The following is a 16,724-nucleotide window of genomic DNA, read 5'->3' on the forward strand; positions in this document are numbered from 1 at the left end:
CCAGGAGGCACCCTAACCGGATCTCTGATGAGACAGCTGTGGCTTAGGGGTGTCTACTAATCCCCTGTGTCTACAAGATTCTTCATTTTGCCCTTGATACATTAATACATTAATTAAGAGTGTCAGAATATTAGATCAAAGTTCTGTAAAAAGCAATGTATGAATGAGTATATTTGGGTCGACAGACGGATTCGTGCTGCGGCTGCAGTGATACGGACGCTGTACTGGTCTGTTGTGGTGAAGAGAAAGCTGAGTGTAAAACCGCAGCTCTCAATTTACTTGGTCGATCTACGTCTCTACCCTGACCTATGGTCATGAGCTGTGGGTGGTGACCGAAAGAACGAGATCGCGGGTACAAGCGGCAGAAATGGGCTTCCTCCGAAGGGTGGCTAGCCTCTGCCTTAGAGATAGGGTGGAAGTTCGGCCATCTGGGAGGGGCTCAGAGTAGAGCCGCTGCTCCTCCACATTGAAAGGAGCCAGTTGAGGTGGTTCAGGCATCTGACAAGGATGCTCCCTGGGCGCCTCCTGGGTGAGCTGTTTCGGGCATTTCCCACTGGGAGGAGGCCCCGGGGCAGACCCAGGACGCGCTGGAGAGATTATATCTCTCAGCTGGCCTGGAAACGCCTTGGTGTTCCCCCGGAGAAGCTAGAGGAGGTGGCTGGGGAGAGGGAGGTCTGCTTGGGCTGCTGCCCCCGCGACCTGGCCCCGGATAAGCGGAAGAAGATGGATGGATGGATGGATGGATGGATTTTGGCTTATCTCTTTATTACCAGTCCAGTCCAACGCCTGTGCTCCTTCTAATGCCACAACAATCCACCTCATGTTCCACTTCCTGATTAAGATTCTTGATGTTTGAAAGCATTTGCTTGGGACAGTTATTCCCTCAAACCAAAGGGAGCCAGAGCACTCCACCACTTCCTGGCAAAGAACCATGGCCTCAGACTTGGAGGTGCTGTCTTTCATTCAGGCTGTTTCACACTTAGATGCAAACCACTCCATTGCATGCTGAAGATTACGCGCCAGTGAAACCAACAGAACCACATCGTCTGCAAAAAGCAAGGATACTATTCTGAGGTTTCCATAATGGACACCCGATTCACTCTGGCTAGGTCATGAGATACTGTCCATGAATATCACAAATATGAGCAGAGACCAGGGGCAACAAAGTGTGGAGTCCAAATCGATAGAAAACATGCTTCACGTTGACAAAGGAACTTGTAGCAAATAACCCCAAACAGAGAGTTATGATGCTCAAGATGAGTCTACTTCTATCATAGCCAAAGCTTGATTTTTAGCAGCTAATAAAAGCAGAGACTGTCAGGCTTAACTGTCAGGCTTGTAGCATCATTCACAAGCCCGTTCATAATTACAGCCGAACAGATGTTTTCTGTCAAGTACATTTGGGATTAGTTTTCACCAACTTTGCTGTCAGCTTTGTGGAAGAACTCAAATACTAAAGGTGTTACGTTTCATACATTATACATAATAACAACCCCAGGACTGATCTTAACAAAATTCAGCTGTTAAATTATACACGCAAGTGTGAAAAAACAGGAAAATTACTGTACAGGGAATCCCTTTCTAACTTTTCTCCTTCCCTTTCTTTTTGCACTGTTTTTCTACATTTTACTTTTTTTTTTTATTTGACCTTTGACCTTTGTTATCTGTTGCACTATCCAACCAGGCTTTCCATTTTATGTTTTGCTCAATTACTGCCAATACATCCCAGACAAAGGAACCCTACAGAAATACCATCCAAGTTTTTTTTTTTTAAAATTTGATAGTTGCACGAAATGTAACTTTCACTGGTGGAACAGTCTGTTAAACTCGCTTAGATCATATAAAAATGTATTATCTAAGCATACTCTGTGTGTAATCAGCAATCTCGTAAGCACAGTGCACACCAGGCATACAGATATGATAACGACACATGGTAAATCATAACTAAGCAAAAATCGTAGAGCTTTACACTCACTTTAAAACCCCATGGTTCAGATTAACTTGTCATAAAGACCCCTAGAATACAAATGCTATCACAAGACTTTCGTGTTCAATGTTGCCAAAAGTTGACTTAATGTATGGAAGCTCCGAGGTTTCAAAAAGACAAGCATTGGCTATGCAAAAGAAAAGCAACATTTGCACGCCACAGTGTTTGAATAGATGTTTAAGAGAGAAGTGCAAGGTGTTAGAAAGTAGTGTCAAATGAAGTCAGAGTAACAGTCCTCACCCTCTCTCTTTTTTCCTTCCTCATCCCTCCATCTCGTCTCCGTCTCCGCGTTCTATTTGAAGTCATTTATGACACTTCAGGGTCTCGAAGGTGGTTACTGACAACACAGAGACTCAACTGTCTGCAGCTATGAGTGTGCGCATGCATGCAAGGGTGTGTAACGTTTTGCACAGCTCCAAGTCTCTCACTCTCTCTCTCGTTCCCATTCTCTCTGTAGAGCCATAATGTTCAGTCTCCAGTGATGGATCACAGCGGAGACTTCCTCAGTATTCCTGTGTGTACACATGCATCTGTTTGCAATGTTATCAAGTAAGCTGAGGCTTATGTAGCATTTTCTTGTGTCACGGATCGACTTTTAGATGCTTATAAATTAACTGACAAGTGGACAGAGGCAGAGTGATAGCATAAAATTAAAACTGAGTTTTTTGATGAAGAGTAAACTCTGTTTGTCGTAAGGCCTCATGTGGCAGGTAGTGTTTCAGTTAGCAAGCTAACTTTGGGTTAATACTCTGGGTTTGCAGTTTTATGAATGCTGTTCACTTATGCGTGTGTTAGAAAAGTTGTTTGAAAAGTTTTTGAAGTTTGTTTTTTGACGACGACCACTCTTCAGTGAGTCACAGGTCAGAGTTGGGGTGTTTTTTGATGGAGTGCTTAAATACTGTTTCCAGTCTGGTCTGAATTTGGGTTTCACACAGCACAGTAACCTATGCCGCAGAGCTGTCAGACCCCACTACAGAGCAGGTTAAATTCAGAGAATTACATTTCTCGTGCCATGGAGCTGTTTGTGTAGTAACAGGCATGTAGAATTGATCGTACCCTATCTATTATGAGATTTATTATGAATTGAAACTATTTCAGTTAATCCATTGCAAGGTATTAATGCTGTGTACTAATGATATGGCGATTGTAAGCACATTTAGTCAGAACAGACTAATAAACCAGTGAATACAAGCAAAGAAGATTTGTATTTGTTGCACTTATGCTGCATACGTTAAAACGCACCTGTGTCCCTGAAAGCTTTTCCTGCATGTTAACCTTTGACCCCCAGCTGCAGGAGGCTGTAGATCAAGGTAACTTCAGCTCTCTTCACTCTCCTGTGTATCCCACAGTCTCCTTCCTCTTCCCTCTAAAGCAGTTTTCACACATCTGCTGAAGCCCTAAACATTTCTCAACATACCTGCCGTAAGTGCATGTGACAACCCAAATATATGATACAACTGGATTGGTCTTGCCTGCCTAGCACAAAATCCACCTGTGCCAATGTGAGAAATCCAATGCAATGGTAAATTTCTGATGAATTTACAGCAAATCACTGGTATTCATGGATCCTGGACTGTGCAGTGTATTTCAAATATTAACAACTGATTTTTCCTGACACATATTATGTGTTAAATGCATAGAGTGTATATGAAAGATGCAGTCAACCTTTGGTTTAACATCACATCTTTGGAGGCTCTACTTTGCATTTTACAGCTGTCACCATCTTGATTTTCCAAAGCCAGTAGTGACCACATTTATACCGTAGACTGAATCTAACATGTAAAAGTAAAAAGTTACCATGCTTCTCACCTCATTTTTGACCTCCATAGGCATTTTTCTAGCATACTTTTTTTTTTTTTTATCTGGGATGGCTGTGGGTCAGAAGGTAAATCATTTCATCTGGTAATTGCAAGGTTGTTGATTTGATCCATGATTGCTCCAGTCCATGTCCCAAAGTATCCTTGGGCAAGATACAGAATCCCACAGTACAGGAAAAGGAAGTACACAAGAAAAAAGTGCTTGTGTGAAAGAGACATGTAGTATAAAATGCTTTGGGTGCTGGAGTAGAAAGCTGTTGTATAAGAATCAGTCCATTTATCATTTATGGCTTTAGTTGCTAGTTTGAGGTCTTATCCAACACACCATAGTGTTCATTTTGTAAATTATGGTCCAGCTTGTAACAAATTAAGGAAAAAGCAGTTGGTGTGGCTACCTTGACAAGTCACTGTCATATTATCTTGCAGTGTACTTGGTTTCTTTGTGAACTCCATCTGTGCCACGCACTCAATTTCAAAAGCAAAGAAAAAATAATATTTGTAATATTTTATGAAATGTTACAATAGAAAGAAGAGGGTGGAGGTGAGGAATTAGCAGGATCTCTCCTTTAGCAGACACATGTTTAACAGTTACAGGTCAGGGATGTATGTGTGGCTATGGTCCTCGGTCCAAACCTCTATGGCTGTAATATGGACATTTTTAAGACTTTTGGCTCTTCGTGTGATGATATTGTATTTCCAGCAGACCTGAATGAGATCTGTCCGCATCCATAATGTGGTCCATAAAGGGTCAAAACATATTTAAATAAATCTTTAATCTTTAAATCTTTACATAAATTATTTTTTACACAACAAATATTTGCATTCTTAGAACATATGTCCTGACATTCTAGATTTCCTATTTTGGTTTTGCAAATTAAATTATCTCCATTTTATTTGTGAACTAAAAACATCTTTAATACTATAACGTCCCTGTTCTTCTTTTCTGAATCACAGTTCATAGTGTTCATGCTTTGTTTTCCCACTAAACTCTTCATCACTTCTTGTTTGTAGTTATGATGACCTCCCGTGTTACTGGCAAGTGAAAAAAATGTGGATCTAATCAAATTTATAACACCGCCGAGACTTACTGCAATGAAATAATCTCCACAGCACTCAGCTCAAACACGATTCATTATCATTTGTATTTTTCCACTTATTAACAATTTTCTTTTCTTGATATAAAATGGGTTAAGAGTAATCTAATTTCTTATCATGATGAAATAGTTCTTGTCAAACCATGACTCAGCAACTTTTCATTGTTGATAATTGCACAGATATCTACAAAGGCGCTTCTATTGCCACCGGAGAGAAAGGCGAAACAATAATCTCATGTAATGTTCCCCAGAGCGTTATCGTAATGAAATAATTTTCTTCCAAGCGTGGCTCAGCAGCCCCCCCACCCCCTCACTTCACCTCGTTTTCATTTGTTTCTCATTCTTTCGATTGTTAGCGAGTTACAGCCGAGCTGTATGAAGGATGTGTGGGGGAGAAGCGGAGGGGAGGGAAGAAGACGTAGAGAAGCTTGAGGGAGGAGGAGTGAAATAATGGTGTGATGATTAGATTAAGTGAGAAAGAGAGTTGGCACAAGAACAAATGAGCTGAAGTCAGCATTCCTGACAGTTAGCGAAAGAGGAGAAATGTAAAGAAAGGCCAAAGTGGAAAATGAGGACACTTCTTCAGCCATACTTTCTTCTTTGTCTTTCCACCTCACCGATTTGCATCAACTTCATTTTTAGGATTTTTTTTTCCTCTTGCATGTTGCTCTCTAGATTTTCCATCATTTAAAGACAGATTTTTACTAAAGACTAATAAAAATCTTCTTTTTAGAATTTTGGCCATAGTCATTTTTAAAAGCTTTTAGAAACAAAATTACCACAATTGGACGAGACGGCAGAACTGCACTTTTAGATTAATTAGAAAAGCTGCTTCACATAGACATGAAGACTTGCTTATGAGTATCGATGTAAATAAGTAAGGTACGAATGTAATAGGATGGGGCTGATTGTTCAATTAACCACACTGTAACTCATACTATTTGTCATATTATTGCATTAATAATGTGCCAAAAGGCACAAATATTCTCAGGTGATCCACTTCATGCCTTAAATTGCGATTAAAAAAGAACAAAGACTTTTGCTTATCTTAAAAGACCAAATTCATTTTGTAGCAACCTGTAAACATGTTTATTTCTGCAGCATTTAATATCAGTATTTAAGGTGCCAAAGTCAATCTATTGGGATTGACTTGGTTTTGGAGCCAGCCTCAAGTGGCTCTTCAAGAAATAAACAATAAATAAATAAACAAAATGAACTCGAAATAGTGGACTAGACATGAAAACAAGAAGAGAGAAAGAGGACATGTTGCAAGCAGAAGGAAGGAAACAAACAGAAGCTGGAATTGGCCACAGATAAAATCAAGTTATGGAGCTCAAAATGAGAGAATGAAGCAGGGAAAAATGAAATACTATGTTTATAGATGGGAAGAAGACACTTAAAAAAGTGAGCTTCGATAACTACAGAAAGGAGTGCGTTAGGTATTTGGGTAAAAAGACTTAATCTTCAAAAGTATTATGTATGACAGAGGTGAGCAATGAAGACAGGAAGAGTGGGAGGAACTGGGGATTATTTTGATACAGAAAGCTCTAGGATGAGGAGAAAGAGGACAGGACACAGATAAAGTGTTTTTACAGAAAGGTAGGACAGAAGATACTAAAGAGATCAGAAATCAGGCACCCTCTTGACACAGCTTATCCTCTTCTTAACTGTCTTTCCTCCTTTTTGTTTCTTGCTTTCCAGATCCCAGAGCCTTTTTTGCAAGTGTTGGAGCAAATGTTTTTAATGTATGTTTACTTACGATCTCTTAACCTTTATGAAATAAACTTTCCTAAGGACAGAGGCACATCTGTCTGTTCAGCTTTATGTTCGTGTTCCATATGAACCTGGGGTTTTGGGTTATTATTATCTATTTTCATCTTTGAGGCAAACTCCTGGCATAAGTCATGTAGGCATATTTCTAGAAATTAACCGTAAGACTCCACACACGAGACCTCTTCCTCCATCTTTCAGTGTGACACAGTCCACTAAAGAGATGCTTACCTAAGATGGTCATTCAGAAGAACATAGAAACAAACAAAGACACCGGCTTTATTAATCCCACACTGGGGAAATTCACACGTTACAGCAACACAAGGGTCAGCAAGAAAAAGTGAATTAGAGATAATAATTGGAATAAATAAAAGAGAAAAACAATAGTGTACAAATAAAAAAATACACAATTTTACATATGTACATAAAGTGAAGTGGCAGTGATATATGTATTTATATATTTTTGCAGGCAACTATCACGTGTGTGTGTATTGTACAGTCTGGACCAAGTCTTACTTGCTCTTTTAATTTCATTAAATTTGCGTTTCCCAAGCCAGTGTCTGGTGCATATGAACTTTCCATATGTTACAACAACAGCATAAAGGAAAAAAAAATCTGTGTAAGGACGGTTGCGGGGGAGGGCAGGTGGAAGTTGCGGTCAGATACTAATAAAGGTGACTTTACAGCTCTGCGCGTGTTTATCTTCAAACTTGTGTGGTGTGCAGATAAACTGTCTGCTCTGCGAGTTTGCTTTATAGGTGTTTTTAAGTGCGGCATGGGCTCGTTTGTGCAGGTCCAGATACTCACCAAGTGTAACACACTGTCAGACGCGTGATCGTTTTGCTCACATGCACACTCCTAAAAGTGCAGTCTTTCATTTAGCTTTCAAACAAATGCATATAAAAAATTTTTTTTTTACTTTTTGTCAAACACACACACATATATATATATATATACATACACACACACACAAAACCTCAGTCTGTCCTGCTTAAGCTCCTGTTCCTTGCAGGGCTCAGTGTGAGGCTAAGGGGATTTAGAGTATACAAGACTTACAGATTTATACTGACTCCATCTCTTGCTTTTCATCTCTCACCCCTCACACTTTGCAGGCCTACTGTAAAACCTGAAGTATAACTATAACATGTGAAACAGATGGAGCAGCAAGACGAGGAGAGAAGACGAAAAGTGGGGGGGGGGAATGTGACAGTAATCCGAGGAGCAAAAAGATGGTTGCAGAGAAAAGACAGGAGAAATGAGAATGGAGGAAAGAAAGATACGGAGGAGGAGGAGATGAAAGTGTTTTGGAGGCCTTTGTATGTGTACAGTCTAATATTTGTCTAAGTCTTTATGGATCTCCCCTCAAGTGGCAACTTAACAAGCCTGTTATTTTTCTGCGCCAGTTAACAAGCTACACAACAGGTTGCATGATGGTTGTGTGTGTTTGCAGTCTGAAATGTGCAAGATGAACCAACCCAGTTCTTGAAACTCAAATACAAATGGACAGTTGGGAAGCCCTCTGTTACTGTTTTCCTCTTGCGCACAAAAACACACACATATACACACTTTTTCAGGCAAAGCTCATGGCACTCACTCAAAAATCTACTTCTCTCCAAATTAACTTCACGCGCACACGTACACACACTGGTTTATGCTCCGTCTAAAACACGAATGTCATAATGATGATCGTGCTAAATTCCACCTAAAAACAAAAACGTGTTTCTAATGAGATATATTATTTTTGTCTCTGCAGACGCAGAACAGGATGAAGCTGATGGCGGACAACTATGAGGATGATCATTTGAAGGTTTCATCCCCAAACTCAGAGCAGCCCAACAATCACAAACCCTCCCCAGACCAGGTAAGATAACTGCCCCGGACGGTGTGCATTGGCCAAACCAGTGAAATCTTTATTTTCTTTAATAATATTTGAATGAAAGACTTTCCAGCAAGTCATATTGCCATTTCTGGGCTATTGGATGTTAGCTTATTTCTCTTCAAATTTACTAATTAAAGTTAACCATTTTTTAGCACTATTACTTGTTCTGCACTCTCTATATCTCTGTTAAGTTTCCCTTTTTTGCTAAACTAACTTCCTGTTTCTGAACTCACGCTGCGGCTGGACTGAACTAACCGATAGGACGATGAGGAGGGCATTTGGGCCTAGCCAATCACATGCCTTCTTCCTCACCCTCAGTCCATCATTGTGTACAGAAGGGTGAGCGTCTTCTCTGTCTGGATTTGATCATGGCCATCGTTTCATTCGTCTTCCTTTTCTTTAGTTTCATCCGTGACTTTGTGATCTCATTCTGGCATCATTGTCTGTCATTTCACTTTATTTGTGGCCTCATATCGTTTTTTATTTATTCAGTTTTCCTCCATTCTTTCTAACATTGAAATCCAATCTTGAAATGCATCTTTTATTCTGTGATTCATCTTTCCTTTCCTTTTCCCTTCAGCCATCAAATCTTGAATTGTGCTTCATTTGTTCAATTTCTCATCCTTAAATATAATTTCATCCTCTCATGATAAGGATTTCTTCCAGTTGGCATTCTCTGAACTCTTTTTTATGATTTATTTTTTTCCCTGTGCATTTTTATACCCATGATTTCATTATTTCAACCTTCATTAATCTTTTGGATGATTCCCTTGTTCCCCAAGTCTACTTGGGTCTTGCCTTTGGTTTGATATTGTAAGCTTCATGTGTCAATCATATGCCAACTGAGACCATATTCTTATTCAAATCAACTGAAATGTGTGATGTAGTGTTGGAAATGTGCACCTTTGCTAAACTGCTATGTAAAAAGTATATTTCTTCTGTCAGAAATGATGAAAAGAAGGTTTTTCCTTTGACCTTGCTCCTGTGTTGTTTTTTTAATCATACAATAGGGGCTTTCCAGTATTTCAAAAGCCCAAAGGTCATTAATTGTAGATGCGTAACAAGATTCAACTCAAGAAAAAACAAAAGACACCCAACCACAATACGTCTAATGTAGAGCAGTCTTTCTTAAGAAAAAAGAAAGAAACCTGAGCATTGAGTAGTGCAAGTGTTCAGGTTTCAACGCCAAACTGGCAAAGTCACTTGTTCCCATTAAACTCTTGAAACAAGTGAATTGGAAATTTTTACACATTTTAAGCAATTAATGGTTAAAAGGCTCTTCTAAGTTTAGTGGTTATTAAAAGGCATCCAAACGGTTGGATCTACTAAGACCACAGTGCAGAGACGGCACCACATATGAGCTGCACATGCTGCTTTTAGTGCAGCTCAGCTGCTCCAGATGGATTTCCCATTGGGATGCTAAAAGCCCAAAGGTTCACCATTGGATCTAAGTTTGACCCTGGTTATTAATTAGCGGTAGCACCTCCCTGCTGAGAGAGGCAGCACACACACAGCTTATACTCTATCTCCTTTTCTTTCTGTTTCCACCTCTCTGTATTTACATAGCCACATGAAAACACACTCTCTTGGTGTGTAAGATTGGTAATTTGCCATAGCACATTTCATCCGCACAGTGAGTGATTGTGTGTATTCTGTGAGGGGATTTTGTGCTGCAGCTGGACAATGAAATGCTTCAGAGACAACTGCTGCTGCACAGAAACACAGGGGAGCACTCTTAAGACACATCAGGCATTGTCAAGGCCACTTCATGGTATTTTGCTTTTTCAAATAGCTTTCAGATTTATTAGATGCATAACTACACAAAAAATAGTAGAAAATGTACATTTTATAAATTAGCAAGTGTCTTTTTCAGAGTTTTTTAATGTGTTTTAAAATCTGTCACCATTTCTATGGAAGTGAAAGTGATATTACATTTACATTACTTATTCCTGAGATGTTTTTTTGTAAGGTGGATTAAACAGTTTGACAATACAGTCTAAACATGTAATTGGTTCAGCTTGTTTGGCTGTTGGTTAACAATCTAGCATCCACAGTTTTAAAGACATCATGTTCAGATTTTGTGTGATGGTAGATACCAGAACAGCCTGAGATGATTTCATTTTGGTGAAATGGTCACGCTCTTCGGGGAGAGTTGTGCTCTGTGAGTGTTCTTGTTTTCCTTATCAAACAAAACAGTTTTTCACACGTCTTGCCATTTTTTTCCCCCATCTCACAAGCCCAAAACCCTCAAATTAATCCAGTTACAACAGCGGTCCCCAACCGCTGGGCCACGGACTGGGCCACGACCCAGTCCGTGAGTCGTTTGGTACTGGGCCACGAGAGTTGAGGTTCGGGTGTGAAATTTATGGTTTTCAGGGTTTTTATTGGTTTTTAGCATTAACTCGGGTTACCTGGGTCTTTTCCCGTGTGTTATGAATAAATCTTATTTTTTTCTGGTACCGGTGCTGGTTTTATTTTGTTGTATTTATCCACAACACCTTAAAGGCCGGTCCGTGAAAATATTGTTGGAAATAAACCAGTGAAATACGAATACAGAAGATCCAAGCTCCACAATGAACACCCGCGGACGACCAGCGGATTCAAACCCAGAACCTTAATGTGAGGCAAACACTAATGCTGTGCAGCCTCTTGTATAGTGTTTGCGTATTCCCCCCTGTCTGAATGGGTTCTGTCTGGGTACTCTGGCTTCCCCCTACAGTCCAAAGACATGTAGGAGTGAATGGTTGTCGGTCTCTCTGTCTTAGCTCTGCAACAAACTGACGAGCAGTTTTACAACCGGATGATACATTTGCTTGGCAGTTTAAGAGATCATCTACTAGCCAAGACTTCATCGGTTGGGTCACTGAGATAGCACTTACAGAGCAGTGAAAGCCTACACCCACTACTGATGCTGATGCTGGACAAATATGTGCATTTTTGCTGGTGTGTATTTGTCTCAGAGGGTTCTGCGGAGGAAGAAAAGTCTTGATTTCACCATATAATGTGGCCATAGAGGGTTTTTTTTAATACATCCCATCAGTGAGGCTAGCTGAATGTCTCTCTATGGAGTTCTTTCATAGAACAGTAAGAATCTGGTAGGCAGGCAGGGGAGTCTAATAAAGAAGCACAAACACACACACACTGACTCACAGTGCTGTATAAAGTTATTTCTCCTTTGGGATTGTTTCATACTACAGTAAGATACTGAGAAGCCCTGCGGACCCATTAACCACACACACACACACATTGCATATGTTGGCTATTGGAGGCTGTGTAATACAAGAAAAACATGTATACCTTAATGAAAGTCTTGCGAATACTTTCAGTGGTCTGTGTTCCTGTTCGTATTTTATCCCATAATTCCTCCTCCATTTTTCTTATAATAGAACTTAAAGAAAAGGAAACAACTCGTGTTATTTCTCTCCTAATGTCTTCCTCATATCGCCGTCATTCCTTCCATTCTTCGTGTCTGTTTCTCATTCGTCTTGTATTTGATCCGCAGAGCTCCACTGCAGGTCTGGAAAGTGTGGACAGTGATTTTTTTTTTTTAAGCTTTCTGACAGAATAGTATGAATTACAAAGTGTGAGAGGACAGCTGTTACAAATATGTTAAGTATGTTTGTAGAGCAGTAAAGCCAAATTTGGAGAATTTTCTTCAGATATTGCCATATTACACATTAGTCTGGGAGAGATAACGGCCTCACTGCACATCTGCCATCAGCAAATATAACTCAGAGCCAAAGAAAGAGGGCTTGAAATGCCGAATGTGTAGAATCTCTTCAGCCTTTTAACTCCAAATGTTGTCGTTCCCTCTCTTTCCTTCTCGGTCTACCTCCCTTTCTCCTCCAGAGGGAAATGTTCAGTAATGTATTTTGTAATGGACTGTAACCTACTGGCAGGTCCTCCCTGGAAAATACTGTAACTGGAGCCATTTACAAAGCTGATAACCACCATGAATGAGTGTGAGTGTGTGTATGTATGTTTTTCTGTGTCGGAACCTATTTGTGTCTGCGTGTGTATGAGTGTGTTGCGCTGACTTGTGCTACCACACATTTAAAAGTGTATATTTTATGTGTTTGTGTGTGTTAGGGTTAGGTTTAGCTGCTGGTGAGTATTGGCGATTCACTGGAAAAACACAAAATTGCTGAGACTTTTTCTGTCAGTTGTTTGTGCAGCAAATCAGGGAAGACTCAAAATCACAAGTGACAGCTCCTCTGATGTACTGTCACTTTTCATTGTTGCGTCAATGCCACTAAAGAATGGAGTACAATTTTTTTTCACAAAATCCCTCCATCCAATCTACTTTTGATGAACTTAACCTCAAAAGGATTCTCAAATGCCAGAGCAATTAAATTATGTTTTTGTCAGTGTTTAAGTGATAACCAAGTAAGTATTTTATAGTTAGAAAACATGCTAAAAGTGACTAGGACAAGTAGGCAACAGGTAAGCGACTGCTTAAAGCTGTACTCCAATGCTGACGCAAAGGTGCTCGGTAGCTCAAGCTGGAAAACATGGAGAATTTATTCCTAATAATTTTCAAAGTTTGTATTCTCTGTACATTTATTGTACTCTGCTACAACCCAGAATGTGCATTTGGCACAAACTTACAATTTAGACCCAATAGCTGGGTCAGATCAAGGGCACATTCTCACCATAAACAAACTACTCTGGAGTTCATTTGGAACCAGGCCTCCTCCAAAGGGTCTTGGTGCAGTTGATTTGGTTTTGGCCCTAGTGCGATTATCATGTTCATATCTGCACAGATGAATTGCACCAAGAGGAAAAACAAACCAGAGTTAACGGACTAAACAGGGCAGGGGTTAAAGCAACCTTGGAGGTGAACAACAAAAGGCGGGAAAGGAAACAGATTATCAATTCTACAATCAAAACCAAGATAATCTTAACTCAGACAATAATGTTGACTACTACTGGGAGATATAACCAAATGGACAATGTAGCAGATGTACTGCCTGGTACAAGATGAAGCTTTAAATGGGTGGGGGTATAGCAGTTTGAGTATACTCAATTGTACATTGCTGTAACACCAGGGTGATGGACAACTTTTCAGCAATAAAAAATGGAACAAGACACAGAGACATGGAGCACAAGTAAAGTCTAGACTTGACTAAGCCTGCATGTTGCAGAGAAAATACAGGTTTTCCTTACAGCTTGCTGCCTGGGGAATCTACAAACAGTAAAGCAACGGCAAAAGAAAATGAAGAAACCAGAACAAGATTACACTGCAATGACTCTCGCTGTACCATTACAATTAAGGCCTCAGTAAAGTTGTGCATTCCTGCTGCTGCTGCCAACGTGTTTCAAAAGGCACAACTTTTATTTTAAAGATGAATGGTCTCTGCATTCAGTTTGTGTCACACATTTTCAACTTTCATTATCGCTCAACAACTAGTTGGGGAGCGTTTGGAGATAGGTGGGCATCGTCCATGAAAACTAAGGTCGACTTCAACAATTCACAAGTGACCCAAGCAGGCACAAGGAGGTTTTTGGCGTAGCACCATGTACCTCTTTGTGACCAGTTTCACCCTAGCCAGTGATGGCTGACACCGTGTTGCCAGTTGTTTTAAGAACTTTGAGTATCTGGGATAGACACACACACACACAGACAAGCAGAGAAAAATAAAAATAAATAATATGCAAAATAAAAATTAAGTGACACAAGATCAAATTGAGAAAAATATAAAAAAAATGTAAATGAAGTGTTTGGCAACACAAAAACAATTATTATTTTTCCTGCTATATTTATCTGATGATGTCATATCATCATTTATTTATTGATGTTCACCGACTTCACCAAATAACATTCTGTGTAAAATGAATGTATATAATCAAACCCCAAACCTGAGGCAAATTCACATCGATATTTGTAGTTCTTGTGTGTAAGAAGTGAAGACGTGACGAGGTTAAAAAGTGGAGGAAGAGTTTAGAGAGAAAGATGTTACTGCGCTGAGGATCCTGTCAATGAAACACATGGGTTGTGTTTGTGTGTGGGTATGCTGAGTGACGATGAGCACAGCTCGCAGAGTGTGGACAGACGCTGCTGGGATTAAATATACTTTACCCACACACACACTAACAGCCCTCTTAAAATGCTTCCTCTGCACTTAAATCGTAGTATTCCCCAAGGAGAACAGTGTGTGTCAGCACGCCTTATCTCTGTGTGTGTGTGTGCGCGCGTGTGTGTGTGTGCCCTGGGAGGTCTCATGTCATGCGCCCAGAATGCATGTATCTGTTTTGCTCATCTGCACTTATATAGTCAGACGTTCAACAAGAAATGATGCTTTTTAAAGAGAATCGTCTTTCTACTTCTGAGTTCATAATAGCCATTACCTGTGGATTGGTGGGGATTAATATGTTCTTCCAGTATTCTGTTTACTCGTGAGCATGACAGTCTACCAACAAAATATGTTTTTATATATATGTTCACCTCTTTCCTCTGTCTATTTTTCCAATAATTAATTCGTCTTTCATTAATCTAAATGTCTGAATTAGCCAAAACTAATTTTACTTTACACCGAGGTAAACTTTGCCCTAAACATACAGTCTGTGGTGTCTGAAATCATATTTTCAATTATATTATATTAAATTATATTTTCTTGTTTGCAATTTATTTGAACTCCTACTACTTCCAAGCACTTTGCAACTTGTGTGCCTTTGAGTTTTGGTATATATTTCTCCTGTTTGCTATTCATTCCTCCTGTCTACTATTTATATTTTATTCCGGCACAGTTGTACATGTACAGTGACAATAAAGGGCTATTCTAGTCTATTCTATGAAATCTGTTTGTTTTTTGACCCTGTAAAAGCAATTTTCCAGTGTTAAAATTTCAGTTTTGTGAAAAAACAGCTACAAAAAATAAAAACAACTGATTTGTAGGGAAGTGATTTGAGAAGAGGTGTGCTATAAATCAAGTTCAACATAGCCAGGCTTTTTTGTGTTTTTGTGCCAGGCTCAAAAGAAACCCTTAAAACTCTTGTCAGAAAAGAGCAGCTCTCTTTTTTTACCTGGCTAAATCACCATGGTAACTATGCTGAACATGTTTTAAGCGTATTATAGGTTCTCTGCTGGGGGATTGTGTCTTATATGTGCAAATTGTTAAGCTGTACTTTACTAGAAACTGCTGAAAGAAGCACCGCATCATCAGGGGAATGTGTGTGCATTAACTTTTTGAAAGCAGTCTCAATTACACATCCATCAGGGCCTCATCAGGCAAGCTGTAAGAAGACTTTTACCAAGCTAACAAATACTTAAACTATGCATATATCACTGGTATTTTTATTTGATTTGATTACTTTTTTCAATTCATGAGATTATTTCAGTTAATTGGATTTTTTTTATGTTTAGTTTTTAGTTTTGTTTCCATAAACTACAATAACCTTGGTGCTCACAGTGGATCAGCTGCTGTAGGTGCAGTGTTTGTGGAAACTGAGCACATTGTTTTTCTTTAAATGAACTACTTTAAATGGTTTTCTCGGCTGAAAACTGCCCATGAGGGTCTTCTTTCAGTCTCAGCTACAGCTGTGACAGTATGCAATTAAAAACAGTGCACTGATCCTCATTATTAGAAGCGCTTTCTCTGGCTTTCTCTCAGTGTGCCTCTGCTTCATTTTCTTTGTCTTACTCATCTTACCATTTGCCCATCACTGCATGTCCATCTGGCCTAGTATTCTTGCAAAATCGTTATTATTATCGTTCATGTTTTTTGTTTTGCTATTTTTCATACAGTAAACACATAAAAGAATACATTTTCTGTTTTCCTCCTTCAGATTCTTTCTCCTCTCCTGGATCTTAATCAGAATCGCAGTAAGCTGAAGCTGTACATCAGTCACCTGACCTCACTGTGTCAGGAGCGAGACCCAATCATATTGCAAGATTTTGCCCCGCCCCCCGCCTATCACCGCTCTGACTCCGCCTCCTGGCATACGCAGCTGCACAGCATGACGCAGGAACAGGTGAGGACTCCTGGGTGTGTTCTGAGTGAGAGATGAGAGGAAGGAAAAAATGAAATGCAACGACATCAGTCATTCCTGCGGTTCAAAAAAAGTGTTTGTGTGTGTAAGAAAAAGGGGGAAAAAAGAGCGAGAGCGTGTTCTATTTTTGAGAAGCGTGGAGGGAAAAAAAGCGATAATATTTAGTCGCTCCTCATTTATCAATTCTT

General features: G+C 39.7%; 1 protein-coding gene across 11 annotated transcripts in view; it reads left to right on the forward strand.

Moving 5' to 3' along the window:
* LOC146555711 (ELKS/Rab6-interacting/CAST family member 1-like) overlaps positions 1–16,724 on the forward strand; it is a 157,545-nt gene that overhangs the window by 116,425 nt on the left and 24,396 nt on the right. For 8 of the 11 annotated variants that reach the window (XM_085250933.1, XM_085250925.1, XM_085250928.1 and 5 more), the window contains 2 exons: positions 8,422–8,529; positions 16,333–16,518. In XM_085250933.1, the coding sequence (XP_085107059.1) occupies positions 8,422–8,529; positions 16,333–16,518 (294 nt within the window). Of the gene's footprint in view, positions 1–8,421; positions 8,530–8,808; positions 8,887–16,332; positions 16,519–16,724 lie in introns of those variants that run through there. The other 3 variants (XR_014889104.1, XR_014889105.1, XR_014889106.1) reach the window with 1 other exon arrangement.

This window comes from Mchenga conophoros, linkage group LG17, assembly GCF_057382185.1.
Source record: "Mchenga conophoros isolate Kocher_MC1m ecotype Shallow Benthic linkage group LG17, M_conophoros_male_GT1.1, whole genome shotgun sequence".
In the NCBI taxonomy this organism is placed as follows: domain Eukaryota; kingdom Metazoa; phylum Chordata; class Actinopteri; order Cichliformes; family Cichlidae; genus Mchenga; species Mchenga conophoros.